This window comes from Manacus vitellinus, unplaced genomic scaffold (genome assembly GCF_001715985.3).
Source record: "Manacus vitellinus isolate BGI_N305 unplaced genomic scaffold, ASM171598v3 scaffold_81_pilon, whole genome shotgun sequence".
Classification (NCBI taxonomy): Eukaryota; Metazoa; Chordata; class Aves; order Passeriformes; family Pipridae; genus Manacus; species Manacus vitellinus.
The window spans coordinates 675,917-690,336 of NW_021940822.1; the positions used below are offsets into that span (position 1 = coordinate 675,917).

General features: G+C 43.9%; 1 protein-coding gene across 5 annotated transcripts in view; it reads right to left on the reverse strand.

The window, feature by feature from the left end:
* Positions 1-5,346: 5,346 nt before the first annotated feature.
* The window catches only part of MAP4K3 (mitogen-activated protein kinase kinase kinase kinase 3), a 67,846-nt gene continuing 58,772 nt past the window's right edge, over positions 5,347-14,420 (reverse strand). For all 5 annotated transcript variants that reach the window (XM_029964873.1, XM_029964872.1, XM_029964871.1 and 2 more), the window contains 5 exons: positions 14,068-14,136; positions 13,857-13,949; positions 11,591-11,661; positions 8,947-9,002; positions 5,347-6,848 (listed from right to left, as the gene is read on the reverse strand). In XM_029964873.1, the coding sequence (XP_029820733.1) occupies positions 6,761-6,848; positions 8,947-9,002; positions 11,591-11,661; positions 13,857-13,949; positions 14,068-14,136 (377 nt within the window). In that variant the 3' untranslated portion in view covers positions 5,347-6,760. The remainder of the gene's footprint in view (positions 6,849-8,946; positions 9,003-11,590; positions 11,662-13,856; positions 13,950-14,067; positions 14,137-14,420) is intronic.

The following is a 14,420-nucleotide window of genomic DNA, read 5'->3' on the forward strand; positions in this document are numbered from 1 at the left end:
CAACTTCTGTGTGGGCAGCACAGAGACACTCAGGGTCTCCCAGTGCTGCTGGGCAAGGCAGAGGAGGATGAGGTGGAGGGTCATGGCAGCCCTTTGCCGTACTGTCTCAATGGCTGGCTGAGCAACAGGGGCTTACAAGGAGTGACAGCACCCCCTTACCACAGCAGCTGCCATGGGGAATGTAAGGGAGGGACTGCCAGGACCTGACGGTGCACTCCTGTGTTCAGCCTAGGGGACACTGCAAGGTGTAGCTGCCTGTCAGAGCAGCACAAGGGGGACTTGAATTTGAAAGTGTTGGATTTAAAATAGCTCTAAAGGGCAAATGAAGGAAGAATGGGGAATAAACAAGGGAGTTAGAGATGTGCACAGGCCTGAAGGGCTGTGATCTCACGGGCACCCTGGAGATGTAGTGGGTTGACTGAAGTGTTGAAAGGATACAGGATCTTGAGGAAGGACAGGCAGGAGGCATGAGGAGAGGGTGTTGCCCTCTGTGTCAGTGACCAGCAGGAGTGCATGGAGCTCTGCCTGCGGATGAATGAGGAGCTGGCCGAGGGGTTAAGGGTCAGGATTAAAGAGAGAGCAGGGACAGGTGACGTTATAGTGGGGGTCTGCTACAGGCCACCCAGCCAGGAAGACTGAGTGGATGAAACTGCCTATAGACAGGAGGGGCCACACGTTCACAGTTCCTGGTCCTCGTGGGGGATTTCAATAACCCTGACATCTGTTGGAGGGACAACACAGCAGGGCCAAAGCAATCCAGGAGGTTCCTGGAATGCACTGACAGTAACTTCCTTCTCCAAGTGATAGAGGAGCCAAGGAGGAGAAGTGCTATGCTGGACGTTTTCCTCACCAACAAGGAGAGGCTGGTGGGGAATGTGAAGCTCAAAGGGAGCCTTGGCTGCAGGGACCATGAAGTGTTGGGAGTTCAAGATCCTTAGGGCAGTGAGGAGGGCACATAGCACATTGCTGCTGCCCTGGCCTTCAGGAGGGCAGACTTTGGCCCCTTCAGGGGTCTGGTTGGTAGAGTGCAATGGGATGAAGCCCTGGAGGGAAGAAGGGCCCAAGAAAGCTGGTTGATATTCAAGGGTCACCTCCTCCAAGCTCAGGAGTGATGCATCCCAACAGAGAGAAAGCTGGGCAAAAATGGCAGGAGGCCTGTGTGAATGAACAAGGAGCTCCTGGACAAACTCAAACACTAAAAGGAAACCTACAGAGGGTGGAAGCAGAGGCAGGAAGCCTGGGAGGAATACAGAGAGGTTGTCCAAGCAGCCAGGGATCAGGTTAAAGGACCTAAAGCCCTGGTAGAATTAAACATGGCCAGGGACATCAAGGACAAGAAGAAAAGCTTCTGTAAGTATGTTGGTGATAAAAGGAAGACAAGGAAAAATGAGGACCCTCTCCAGAGGGAAAGGGGAGACCTGGTTACCTGAGACATGGAGATGGCTGAGGTACTCAGTGACTTTTTTGCCTCTGTCTTCACCAGCAAGTGATCCAGTCACACTGCCCGAGTTGGAGAAGGCAAAGGCAGGGCTTGGGAGACTGGAGAATCACCCATTGTAGGAGAGGGTCAGGTTCAAGGCCATCTAAGGCACCTGAAGGTGCACAGTCCATGGGATGCATGGATGCATCCATGATGAGATGCATCCATGGATCTTGGGGGAACTGGTGGATGAAGTGGCTAAACCACTATCTATCACATTTGAGAAATTGTAGCATTCTGGTGAAACGTCCATTGATCTGAAAAGGGGAAACAACCCCATTTTTAAAAAGGAAGAAAAGAAAGATCCAGGGGTATACAGGCCAGTCAGTCTCACCTCTGTGCCTGGCAAGAGCAAGTCCTTCTGGAAACTCTACTAAGACACAAGAGAAATAAGGAGATGATTGGGTGACAGCCAACATGGCTTCACTAAGGGCAAATCTTGCCTGACAGATTTGGTCAGAGAATAGATTGAGAGCAGCCCTGAGGAGGACTCAGGGGTCCTGGTGGATGAAAAGCTGGACATGGCCCAGCAATGTGCACATGCAGCCCAGAAAGCCAACTATACCCTGGGCTGCATCAAAAGCAGTGTGGCCAGCAGGTCTGGGGAGAGGATTCTGCCCCTCTGCTCTGCCCTTGTGAGACCCGACCTGCAGTGCTGCATCGAGCTATGGGGCCCCAACATAAGAAGTACATGGACCTGTTGGAGCGAGTCCAGAGGAGGGTCATAAAGATGATGAAAAGGCTGGAGCACCTCTACATAGTACGAAGATGGGCGTTGCTCAGCCTGGAAAGGAAAAGTCTTTGAGGAGATCTTCTATCAGCATTCCAGTACTTGAGAGGGGCCTGCAAGAGAGCTGGAGAGGGACTTTTGGCAAGAGTGTGTAGTGATAGGACAAGGGGAATGGCTTTAAACTGAGAGAAGAGAGATTTAGGTTAGATATTATGAAGAAATACGTTATTGTGAAGGGGGCAAGGCACTGGAACAGGTTGCCCAGAGAAATTGTGGATGCCTCATCCCCGGAAGTATTTAAGGCCAGGTTGGATGGGGTTTTGAACAACCTGGTCTAGCAGAAGATGTCCCTGCACATGGCAGGAGGGTTGGAACTAGACGGTCTTTAAGGTCCCTTCTGACCCAAACCATTCAATGATTCTATGAAAATCTGCACCCAAGGAGGGAAGAAGACCTCTAGCAACAGTAATGCAGCTGTAGATGATGCTGAGCAGACAGCATTGCTGTCCACAGTGAGGACTAGTGTCTCCCTCCCCAGACACATTTCCACAGCTTCTTCTACACCCCTCAATAGATGACGCAGGCCTGAAACATTACTCCCTATAACCAGTATTTTAGGTCAAGCTGGAATGTTTCCTTGAAGGAAAGCAAGAGGTTTTTACCAGCTATTTTCCCTTTTTTTTCACACGCAATCCTTCAAAAACCAGCAGGGCTATTGCTAAAGCTGAACCCTGTCAGGTGTAAGAAATCACAGAATCAACTAGGTTGGAAAAGACCTCTGAGATCATTGAATCCAACTTTTGACCCAACACCCCCTTGTCAACTAGACCATGGCACTAAGTGCCACATCCAGACTTTTCTTAAACACCTTCAGGGACACTGACTCCACCACTTCCCTGGGCAGCCCATTCCACTGCCTAGTCACTCTTTCTGCGAAGAACTTCTTCCTAATGTCCAACCTAAACCTCCCCTGGGCACAGCTTAAGACTGTGTCCTCTTGTCCTATTGCTGGTTGCCTGGGAAAAGAGGTTGACACCCACCCGGGGTATCAACCCTGGGTACAACCTCCTTTCAGGTAGTTGTAGAGAGTGATGAGGTCTCCCCTGAGCCTCTTCCTCTCCAGGCTGAACAACCCCAGCTCCTTTAGCCGCTCCTCAAAGGACTTGTGCTGCAGTCCCTTCACCAGCCTCATTCCTAAATTGAGGGGCCCATAACTGGACACTCAAGGTACAGCCTCATCAGTGCCAAGTACAGGGAAAAAAAATCACTTCCCTAGTTCTGCTGGCCACACTATTCCTGACACAGGCCAGGATGCCATTGGCCTTCTTGGCCACCTGGGCACACTGCTGGCTCATGTTCAGCTTCCTGTCAATCCAAACTCCCAGGTCCCTTTCTGCCTGGCTGCTCTCCAGCCACTCTGTGCCCAGCCTGTAGCGCTGCAGGGGGTTGTTGTGGCCAAAGTGCAAGACCTGGCATTTGGCCTGGTTGAACCTCATCCTGTTGGAAATGCCCCCTGCCTGGGGGACACATCCATCCCCACAAGTGCTCCCCCAGCCCCAGTACAAGCTCCCAGTGGCAAAGCTACAGGCAGCCAGCGACATGTGTTTCACCTTGCACAGGTCTTGGTTTCAGTCAGGGGCTGTGGAATGCAGAATTTGAACCTGAACTCTCTTTCATGTCACTAGATCCTGTTTCTGCCAGAGGCAGGCAGCACCATATGGGGAGACAGGCAAGGAAAAGGTAAAAGCAGTGTTCATTCCCGTGTTCCCAGGAGTACTTCTGCAAGACACAAACCATTCCAGTGCTTTCTTTGCTCCCTGTAAGAACGCTCAGTTTGGATGGAGGCCCAAGCTCAGCCCCTGCCCTAATCAGACTTTGCTAGCAGGCTGGCAAGTGCCCTATCATGCTGTCACATTACCACAAGACACTCTGCCTGCTCACAGCTCGGACCACGAGCTAGAAGCCAGTTTAGAGGGGCTGGGAAGAGAGAAAGGGAAGCCACACAGGCTGTTAGAGGAGCTGTGTCAATCACCTGTAGGCAGAGGCTTTGCTCTAACCTCATGGAGCTTGTGATGGGATTTGCTGGCACCGACTGTGCCCCCATCCATCAGCCACACACCAATCCCAGTTGTAGGCCAGGGTGGGGGTGGTGTAAGCTCCCGCCGAGCATGGCTCAAGAAAAGTTTCAGTTCAAGGTAACTGCAGGTCTAGCAAAGGAGACCTTTTGATTTACCAGAGGCCCAGGCTCCTGGGCTCAGCTGAGGGCAGCTGTCAGCAGAGTAGTCAAGCATCTCGAGAGGGGGAGAAGCAGTTTTGTGGCACAAACCCTAAATCCTGCAACAGGACAATTCCTCAAAAAAGCAGGAACCCTTCACTTCTTATCTCTAAGGCTGGAGAGCAGCATGGGAACAGCAAAGCTGTCCTGAGTATACCAACAGACTGGGAACACACCTGCCCTAGCACAATGCTCCTTCTTCCCACATGTCACTACCCAGTCCTCTTTATTTTTAGCTCTTCCAGCTGCATCCCAGTGTGCATGCTTGTACCAAAAATGCTCAGCCAGAATAAAAACCAATAGCCCTTAGCTTCTGGTGCCTGTAATTCAGCAATGGCCTGAGAAACTTGGCCCCAGCTGCTGCAGAACCCTCACAGGAGGAAGCACGTTTACAGCACCATCAGCTATACTGTACTTTGTTAAAGTTGAGCTACTTTGTGCATGTCGAAGTGAGGAACAACCCACAGGAGGCAGGATGGAAATCCCCCGCACACAAATTCTCGCCTTTTCTGAGAATTCGGCTTCTCAGCAGTGGGACTTGCACTGCCACCTCTCCCACAGCCTGAGCTGTGGCTCAGTACAAGGAACAGCTGAGATGGGGCCAGCAGAGGCAGCAACCTTGAGGCCCATAGGCAAAAAAAAAACCCTCCTGGAAGAAAAAAAATAAAATCAGTTTTGCAATCAACTGAGGTGGAAAAGCAGGCAATGGAGGGAAGAAACCAAGCAAAATGGAATTTGGAAAGACTTGACTGAAATACATATATCCACTGCCTAAAGGCCAGAAGGGATGACCCTCCAGTGCCAGCCAAAACTGAGTTGAAATCCAGCAATCTGACCGTTCATACATTCAGAAATGCCCAGTTTCTGTGTTTGGCACAACCATTTAATAGCAGAATTCAAAACTCAGTATGTTCCATTTTAGTCTTATGTGGAAAATCAGTGCAGGTGATAATCTAATTGTACAACAACATGTTAAAAAAATTTATTTTACATTATATACATTAGGGAACATATTTCAAAGCATTATCAATCACAACAATAACGCAGGCCATAAATCACTTTTAATTTAGTTTGGTTTTAGTGTATATTATCACAATAAAATATAAAGAACATATACAAAAAAAAGGAGTCATGTGTGCATTTTGCTTAAAACTTGGCATTTACACACTCCACTGGAAAATAGCAATCAAAAATACTTCTGATCAAAACTAAGTTCCCGTGATGCGTAGTAACCATTGTATTGTTTGAATGAGGTAGTAACTAAATTATTTTGGCCATGTGTTAACATCCTAAAATCAAGAAAAGTGTGAAAATGGTTATAAGGCCAAAAAAAAGTCAAAATGGCAACATCTTTGAGCCATTTCCACAATGTGGAATGTTGCTCCTTTTCATCGTGATATGAAACGATTTAGCAAGACGAACAGTATTACTAATTTTTATCATTGTATACACTAATAATTCAAACACCTATTGCAGAATTACAGCCAGGTACCACTAGTCTGGGACTGACACCCATCCATAAGGTATTGTTTTCAAGCATAGAGAAGTAATCATAAGGAAAGTTTTAATTAAATATAAAAATACAGGTGTTTAACTGGTTTGTTTCACAAAGAAAACTACCCAAGTAAACAAAAAAAGGAACTTTGAAGCCCAAGTCATATCCACAAAGTCACAGCTTACCTTTGTGACTAAATACATCACATCTTAATATATTGTGCAAACATGAACACCAGTGTGTTGTATCGAAATTAAAACAAGATTGTAATCTGATTACAGCCTTGGTTACAATTTCTAAAAGTTAATATTTATTTGTATTAGTAAATTACATATAATAAAATACAATAGTGTTGCTAAATGTACTATACTTGTTGCTAGCATCCCACTTTATAATAAACACATGAGACGTCCTTATAATAGTACCCCGATTTAATTTTTGCATCCTCAGTGACTTTTACATCTGTACAGGTAAGACACTTGTACTAAACAGGAGGACCTCTATCTACAGAAAGTCAGTGTAGGGCTTCAGCAAGAAGTTTCACTGAAAAATACTGCATATGTACAAAGATTACATAACAGTAAATTAAGCACTTCTGTGGTATTATAATGCTTCTGTGTCCATACCACAAACAATTCTCATCTTCCTCTCATGCCACAATAAATTATAAAGTAACTGAAGTGGGGTTACTGCAGCTTTTGTGCAATTGCAGCCAGTCACGAGTGCTGCTGCAGCAGGAGTGTTCTCTTGTCATGGTGAGCTGCCTGCCACGTGCTGTTCTCAGTAACTGTTCTCATGCCCTGCCAGGATATACAAATTGCTGTTGGCTGTTGGGTTGTCTGTCGGCCTGCTCTCCAGCACCACCACCCTAAAATGAAAATTAAAAAAGCTACAATGTCAAGTAAGCCTTCATTTAAAAACAACCCTGGATATAACTGTAAACACTCTTTCCCAAGATCCAGCTGACTGGTTGTCATTTCCCTTTCCCTGGATGCCTCTGGTCCAAAAGCCACTCAAACCAAGCTCACGGTCTTGCACAGAGCAAGGTTTCCAAGAATCTCCCACAGCCTCTCTGGGCTCCTGCTGCACTGTTGAACTACCACAATGTTTTTCCCTCTTTTATCCAGCTGGAATTTCCTTTGCTGTAACATATCCCTGTTGCCTCTCATCCTTTCAGTGAGGGCTTCTGAAGAGGATCCATCACTCCCCTGCTTCCCAGGTTTGTGCTTTCCTGGAGCGTTGCAAAGTGAATCCATTAATCAGGCTCCAGTTCTCAAGGCTGTCAGTCTGCCCTTTGCCATTGGAATGGCAGATGAGCAAAGATGACACTTCTGTGAGCATTTCTACTCTTTCCCTGAGCCTATGTAAGCCAACCCACAGAAACTTCCTCCAGCTCTGAAAGTCCCAGAGACAAAAATTTGCAGGCCTTGAGAATCCTCAAGGAAAAGATCTCTCCTAATCTTTTTCTTGCCACCCGCTTTCAGCCATCACTGTAGACAGGAACTGGGTTAGCTGGACCTACACTACAATGACCATAAGGGATGTCCTAGATTAGACCTTTCTCTTCAAAGAAGAGAAATTAGCAGTCCCAATTTTGTTTCACAAACTGTTGAGAGATTTTTTCATCAGGCAAGAACTGCTAAAATTGCTAAATGGACCAGAAAGTTCATCATTGAATTCTCCTCCATAAACACCCTGAAGTGAAGGTAGAATGTGGGAAACTCAGATCCATCTAATTGTGCATTCACACAGGAAAGTTTGCTTGCTTCAAAACTATCGCTCAGAAAATCTCCCCTCTGCTCAATGTGCTCCACAAAGGGAATGACACCTCATGCCATGAGGCAATTCCCTCTTCACCAGAAGAAAGCAACATGCAAGCTTTTATTAGACTGACATCAGGTTTTTGGTTCTCAGAACCCCAGTTCCTATGAACTGCCTAGAAAATGACACATTACTGGAAAAAGGTTTCACAGCTCAAGCACAAAACAGGTGAGAGCTGAAAGGAAAAGGGTATATGAAGAAATTGGAATTAATGTTTATTGCAGTGCAAACTCTTTAAACATCATCTCAGACTTGACAGACTATTAGAGCAAGCCAGAAATAGATGGGACCATATTTGGGGAAGAGGACATTATTTTTACAAGGCAATTTTTTGCAATGTCATTCTAAGATGACACATGAGTTGACTGTAAGCAGCATAAGACAGAGACAATTCTCAAAAGAAAAATTAAAGCCTATCTTTGCACTTGTGAATTCATTACTGGTGAAACTGTCACATCAGCGTGCACTCCCCAGAAGACAGAACAGCTGCTGTTTCTGTGGCTGTTACAGAAGTACAAAGTTCGAAAACAGGACAGAGAAAGTTGAGGAAGTCAGTGACACTCCTAAAACAGCAGTTACTGACTCAGCAAGCTGCTATCTGATGGGTCACACAGACATGGTGTTAGTGTCCTGCAAAGCAGACACCAAAGAACAGCTACACTGGGAGTTACCAAGAGCTCTTACAAGACCTGAGCTGCCATACTAGGAGAAAAACTGGTAGATTTCCTTTCTGGAGGTGAAAGCGAGATATTTAAATTTTTAAGTATTTTTTGCATTTGTCTCCAGAAGCAGATCTTGATGAGCTACTGCAGCAGAGCATCTGAAAGTAAAGATTTCATCAAATTAAACAAAAGAATTAAGTACAAAAAGGAAAACACTCCTGGAGATTGTGACTGCAGCTGAGTAAGAGCTTCTTGCATGGTTGAGTACTTCTGGAAGTCCACAAACACTTTTAGAAGACTTTTTTTTATTTATTGAAGAAAGAGAAATAAACCTAAAGGACTGGAAGGTAGACAGGTACACAAAGGAATGTCTAAGATGGCTAAAAAAGAATTTGCAAGAAGCAAGGAAAAAGAACTTCTACAAGGTAGGAGAACATATATTATTCTTTTATTTCAGCATGCCCTCTTTACTTAATTTCTTACCTGTCCGATCCCAGAAGCCTGAATATCCTCGTATTATCAGAAATTTCTTGTGTGATCTAGACAACAAAAATAAGTATTTACATGTTAAGTGCATAAGTGTTTTTGTTTTACTTTTAAAATCAGCTTGGAGGAAAAAATTGACTGTGACTGATTTTACCGACTGCTGATTTAAATCCGATAGAGAATTTAATGCAACTGTCATTGTTAAACGAAATATAAGTTTTCTGTAATTCTTCCCACAAGAGTAGGGCTCAGCACAGTACTTTTAACTACCAGGGCAATTCTCTTTACAGCCATGACTGAAATAGGTAGCTGTAGAGTGCGATTTGTCTCACTCTAGAGTGGATATCCTAAAATGGGTTAGGTAAATCTCGCATAAAACATATTTTGTTGAAATTCTGAGTTATAGTAATAATGCACTAAGTTCATATGCTGAAAACCTTAGCAGAGAAACGTAATTAATTTGTGGTACTTATGCTCATTTTGACATTTCAGACTAGTGCCAGAGAGCTTTGTTTTCCGTGGGTGAATTGTACTTGTGTGATACATCTTTATGATCACATGAATATCAAAGTACCCAAAAAACCATAATATTATTCAATAAAGTCAACCAAAGCCCACTGCATGCTCCAAAGGATATCAAGTCACATTGTGAACAGGCAGCACTGTTTACAAAGTTCCTTTTCTACACGGCCAAATTTCACATTCTTGAGGAAAGCAGAGATTCTTCTCTCCTTCCCAGATCCTAGTAAAGTTAGCTGACCTAGTGAATTCACTTCCAGCACAGAGAACTTGCAAGAGAATTTTAATTCACAACAATGAAGTTCTCCACTTTGCTAAGAAAACTACTTCCTGCTTTCTGTGGGGCTGAGCCTGCGCAATCTTTGCCCAAATTTTGAGCGTCTTGTCTCAGAATTCATACAGTTCCCTGTTTCATTCTTCCCACTCAATCAAACCATTGTGTAAGGAAATAACTTTGCCAGTGGCTCAAACCATCCCCAATTAGACTAACTGTATTATATTAGGGAATCTGAACTAATGGTGTCTTCAAAGAAAAAAATGCTGCAAAGTTAGGTCAGTCAGGTTTTTGTCCCGTGTTACCTCTTCCTACATACTACATAGTATGAAATTCCTCAAAAGGAACAAATATGGTTAAGACTTGAGCCTGCCAGTGAAGGCTTTTCATATTACAGATGAAAATCAGTTTATTTTTTTCAATGGCTGTGACTAGTAGGACAGAATAGATAAGGAATTTAAAAAGGTCCAAGAGGTTAACCTAGACATGTTCTACAGAGAAAAAGTTTTAGGTGGCTTGCTTTCTGTCAACAGCCCAGTTCTGCTTTCAGTTCTTCATTTAGGTGCTGTCTTTGGCTCGACAGTAACAAAGCAAGAAGCCAGTGTCCCTGATGCTTTACATAAACAACATCACGCATCCAATGCGTTGCAGCACCTTGGGCATGGCCTCTACCAGCTGGGTCAGAGCTACCGAGTACCAGTGGGTGGAGTAATGCACTGAGCCCTGCAGAGTGCTGCCAGGAGGAGACTGCAACCTGAGAAGTGCCCAGGCATCTTCTCCTCAGGGTTGGTGCTAACAGCAGGAAGCTGCAGTTCACCAGTATGAATTCTCAGAAGGACAATCACGCCCGCAGATCAAACATGCACAGACGCCACATGAACCATTTGCATGCTCGGAAATAAGTAGTCCCACTCTAATCTTTGGTTCACCTTCACACAAAGAGCAGACCTACTGCCAGCACAGACGAAGCCAGCTGGGGCTTTGTGCGAGTCAGTGGAGTTGTGTAACAGTGCGGAGTATCTGAGCTTGGCATGGTGTGACTTACCCTATGTGTACCTTAAAATACAATTAGTCATAATGAGCTCAATTTCTCAGCCAATGAAACACTGATGAAACAACTGATGTAGTTTGTAAACATTCATTAACAACCAAATTAAAAGATTTACTAAAATCCTACAAAGCACAGCATTTTCACTAACAGATACACAAGGTTTGCAGCAAGAAAAAAAACATTTGGGAAGGTACTTATAATGGTTTAACTCTGTCTAAAAATCACATCAAACTGGCTAGAAAAGGTTCTACTTTAGAAGAAAAATAATCTGTGTTCAGGTCAGTCAGAGTTTTCTCCTGAAAAGGAAAAATACTTCTTGTGAAACCTGGCCACTAAAATCTTCAAAGTATTTGTAAGCCAAGAGAACACGGAAGAGACTAAAAAACATCACGCAACTCATATGATGCTGTGACAAAAAACTAAAGCTTAGCAGTGGAACCACTGGCAAAGCCCAAATTTTGGTATCCGTATGTGAGAGGCTAAGGGACTGACAGTGGTCTTCAAAGCAATTTAAGGTGAAGATTAATGGTACCAAGAACTAGGCTTGGATATTTTCTATGGCATTCTGACCTGGTTTCCTGTTTCTGGTTTGCATGTTAGATGTGACGTGGCTCTTGCACAGCTCCACTAATACTTGTAGCTAATGAAAAAAAGCTTAGAATGAGACTCCAGCTCTAGGTCTAACCTGGGAAGTTACCAAAATGTTTTTACTCTTTTTTCAGACAACAGCATTATGCATTTATCCTCTACTTGGTTTACAACAGAAGCCAGAATTTGAAGGAAAATGCAGTACTCACTTCATTTGATCTAAAACTCCTTCCTTGCATGCCGTGTTTCCAGAACGCCAATACACTGTCTTGTAGACAGACTGGTAACAAAGAACATTGGAATCAGTTTTAAGGCATAACATCAACTTGTGCTTTTAAGGCAAAAGCATGACTGCAATTTTGAAATCTGTATCACATTCATCCACACAGACTGCAGAACATCTCACAGCAATCACTGAACCTGCTTCAAATGTAGCTGCATTTTATTTGTTTAATGAGGAGGGTTTAAAAGTATTTCCACCTAACCAGAAAATGTTCTAGATGTCTAGTCCTAAATGTGTCTTTTCCTTTGAAAAGGAAACCCCTTTAATACTTGCAGAAAATATATATTGAAATTTTAGCACAAGAGTTACAGGAATGCTGCAATGCCATTTTTCACTTTCCTAGCAACTCTTGGCTAATATGGTCCTTCTGCAATACCAATACAAAGCTTTACAGAGCCCTCTGCTTCCCAGCCCTTCCCACCAACGTGGTGACAGAGACTTGGACTTGAACCCTACAAAGGAAGTAGGTCTAGGGCCTTCCTCAAAGAGAGGGCAAGTGTGTAGGACCCCAGGAAGAATCTGTCCCCCTGCATCTCACATTCTGCCTCTGGGTTTGCAGGAAAGAGAGCAGTAGTCTTTGGAGACTCTACCAGCACAAAATAGGACACTGGTAGCTCATTTGTGACAGCCACAGTGAGGACTACAATACATGCAGAGCTCCCACAGTGAGCAGCTTCAAGTACACATACTCCTTCCTTCCCCCCATTCCTAACCTCAAGAGCCATAAAAGTAATATTTTCCATGACAATGTTTTCTTGTCCTCTTCTCTGTGGGACATTATGTTTGAAGGGCCTGAAACTTTAAAGCTTCTCCTCAGAAATAAACTCCCTCCAACTTCTTACTATTTTAGCTCCCATTGTTCCTCCTCTTCTGGTTCTACCCTCAACCTGTGCACACACCCCTCCTCACCTCTCTTTCAAAAGCATGTGATGCAATGTAGGTATGTAACCACTGGAGAACTGGCAAAATAACTTATTCTTTCTGTTTCACAAATCTAATTCATTCAGATCCTTCCCAAGGAAACAAAATTTATGTAACCTATGACATATAATTTAGTCTTTGAGCTACTTTATAAAAATGGACTGCATAAAGACACATGCAAAATGAGTTAGGCAGGAGTGATTCAGAGTTTACATAGGTTGTATTAAGGTATTCCTTTAAAGGCTGAAGGTCTCCAAGATATTTAGCTTAATCAGGATTATTACTCCATTCAAAGTGCTCCTAGAAAGCACATTATGTAGCATGCTGAACCTTTCACTGGGCCTTCTCACACAAAGTGAAATGAGTGAGATAGTGTTTCAAATGCCAGACTAGACAGTCAGCACCCTAATTATTACTGTCACATTAAGCAAATTAATCATAGAACATCTCAAGTTGGAAGGGACCCATAATGATTACTGAGTCCAACTCCCTGCTCCTCACAGAACTACCTAAAACTAAACCACATGACTAAGAGCATCGTCCAGATGTTCCTTGAACTCTGACAGGCTTAGTGCTGCGACCACTTCTCTGGGAAGCCCATTCTAATGATTGACCACCTCTGAGTGAAAGGCATTTTCCTAACATCCAATCTGAACTTCCCCATATGCAGCTACATGTAATTTCCATGTGTCTTATTTCTGGTCACCAGAGAGGCGAGACCAGCACCAGCCCCTCCACCCCCCCCTTGAGGAAGCTGTAGACTGCAATGTGATCACCCCTGAGCCATCTCTTCTCCAGGCTGAACAAACAAAGTGATCTCAGGCTCTCCTCTCAAGTCTTGTCTTCAACACCCGTCACCATCTGGGTCACCCTCCTCTGGACACACTCTAATAGTTTGACATAATTTTTATATTGTGGTGCCCAAAACTGCACAGTGGACACAAGGTGAGGCTGCACCAGCACAGGGCAGAGTGGGACAATCACCTCCCTTGACCAGGTAGAGATGCTGAGCCTGATACACCCCAGGACACGGCTGGCCCTTTTGTCTGACTCATCTTCAAACTGCCATCAATCCAAACCCCCAGATCTGATCTCTTTCCACGGGGCTGCTCTCCAGCCTCTTATCTGCCAACGTTTGTACATACAACCAGGATTACCTCATCCCAGGTGTGGAATCTACCACTTACTCTTGTTAAATTTCACATAGTTGGTGATTGCCCAGCTCTACAGTCTACACGGATATCTAAAACTAATAATGAAATCCAACTTACCTATTGATTCAATCTGAAAGTCAAATGTGAGCTCTGATGACAGTTTGCGGCTGGATTTTAACCTGCCTTGCAGATTCACTATTTTTATGCAGCCTAGACAATAAATAAGGATATGTTAACCAAGAATTATCTTCAATATATGACCTAATTTAAAGACAGACAGTATGCATGTACATGCATACATATATATTTAGCTGATACTAAAACTTACAATCCAAACACACCAAAATGGTATCTCTCTCCAGCTGTGTTACATGTACAACACTCGTCTCTGTAGTGTCTATAAAAAAATGACAATGTTAGTTCATAACATAAATTAGCATGAAATCTGAAATGCAAGTTCTAGAAATTGAGACAATTTGATGGGTTAGTGTTTTTATCTACTTAAAATTTTCATCTTACCAGTGACATTTCTCTTCTCTTAGGCATGTCCCACTTATCTAACATGTTGACTGTGACAGGAAACTGAAGCTAAAATATTAAAGTATGGATTTAATCCAGCCTTTTCTGAGCCATGTTAGAGAAGCAAATTCCCATGTACATTGTTCTCCCTTCGTTCTCTGT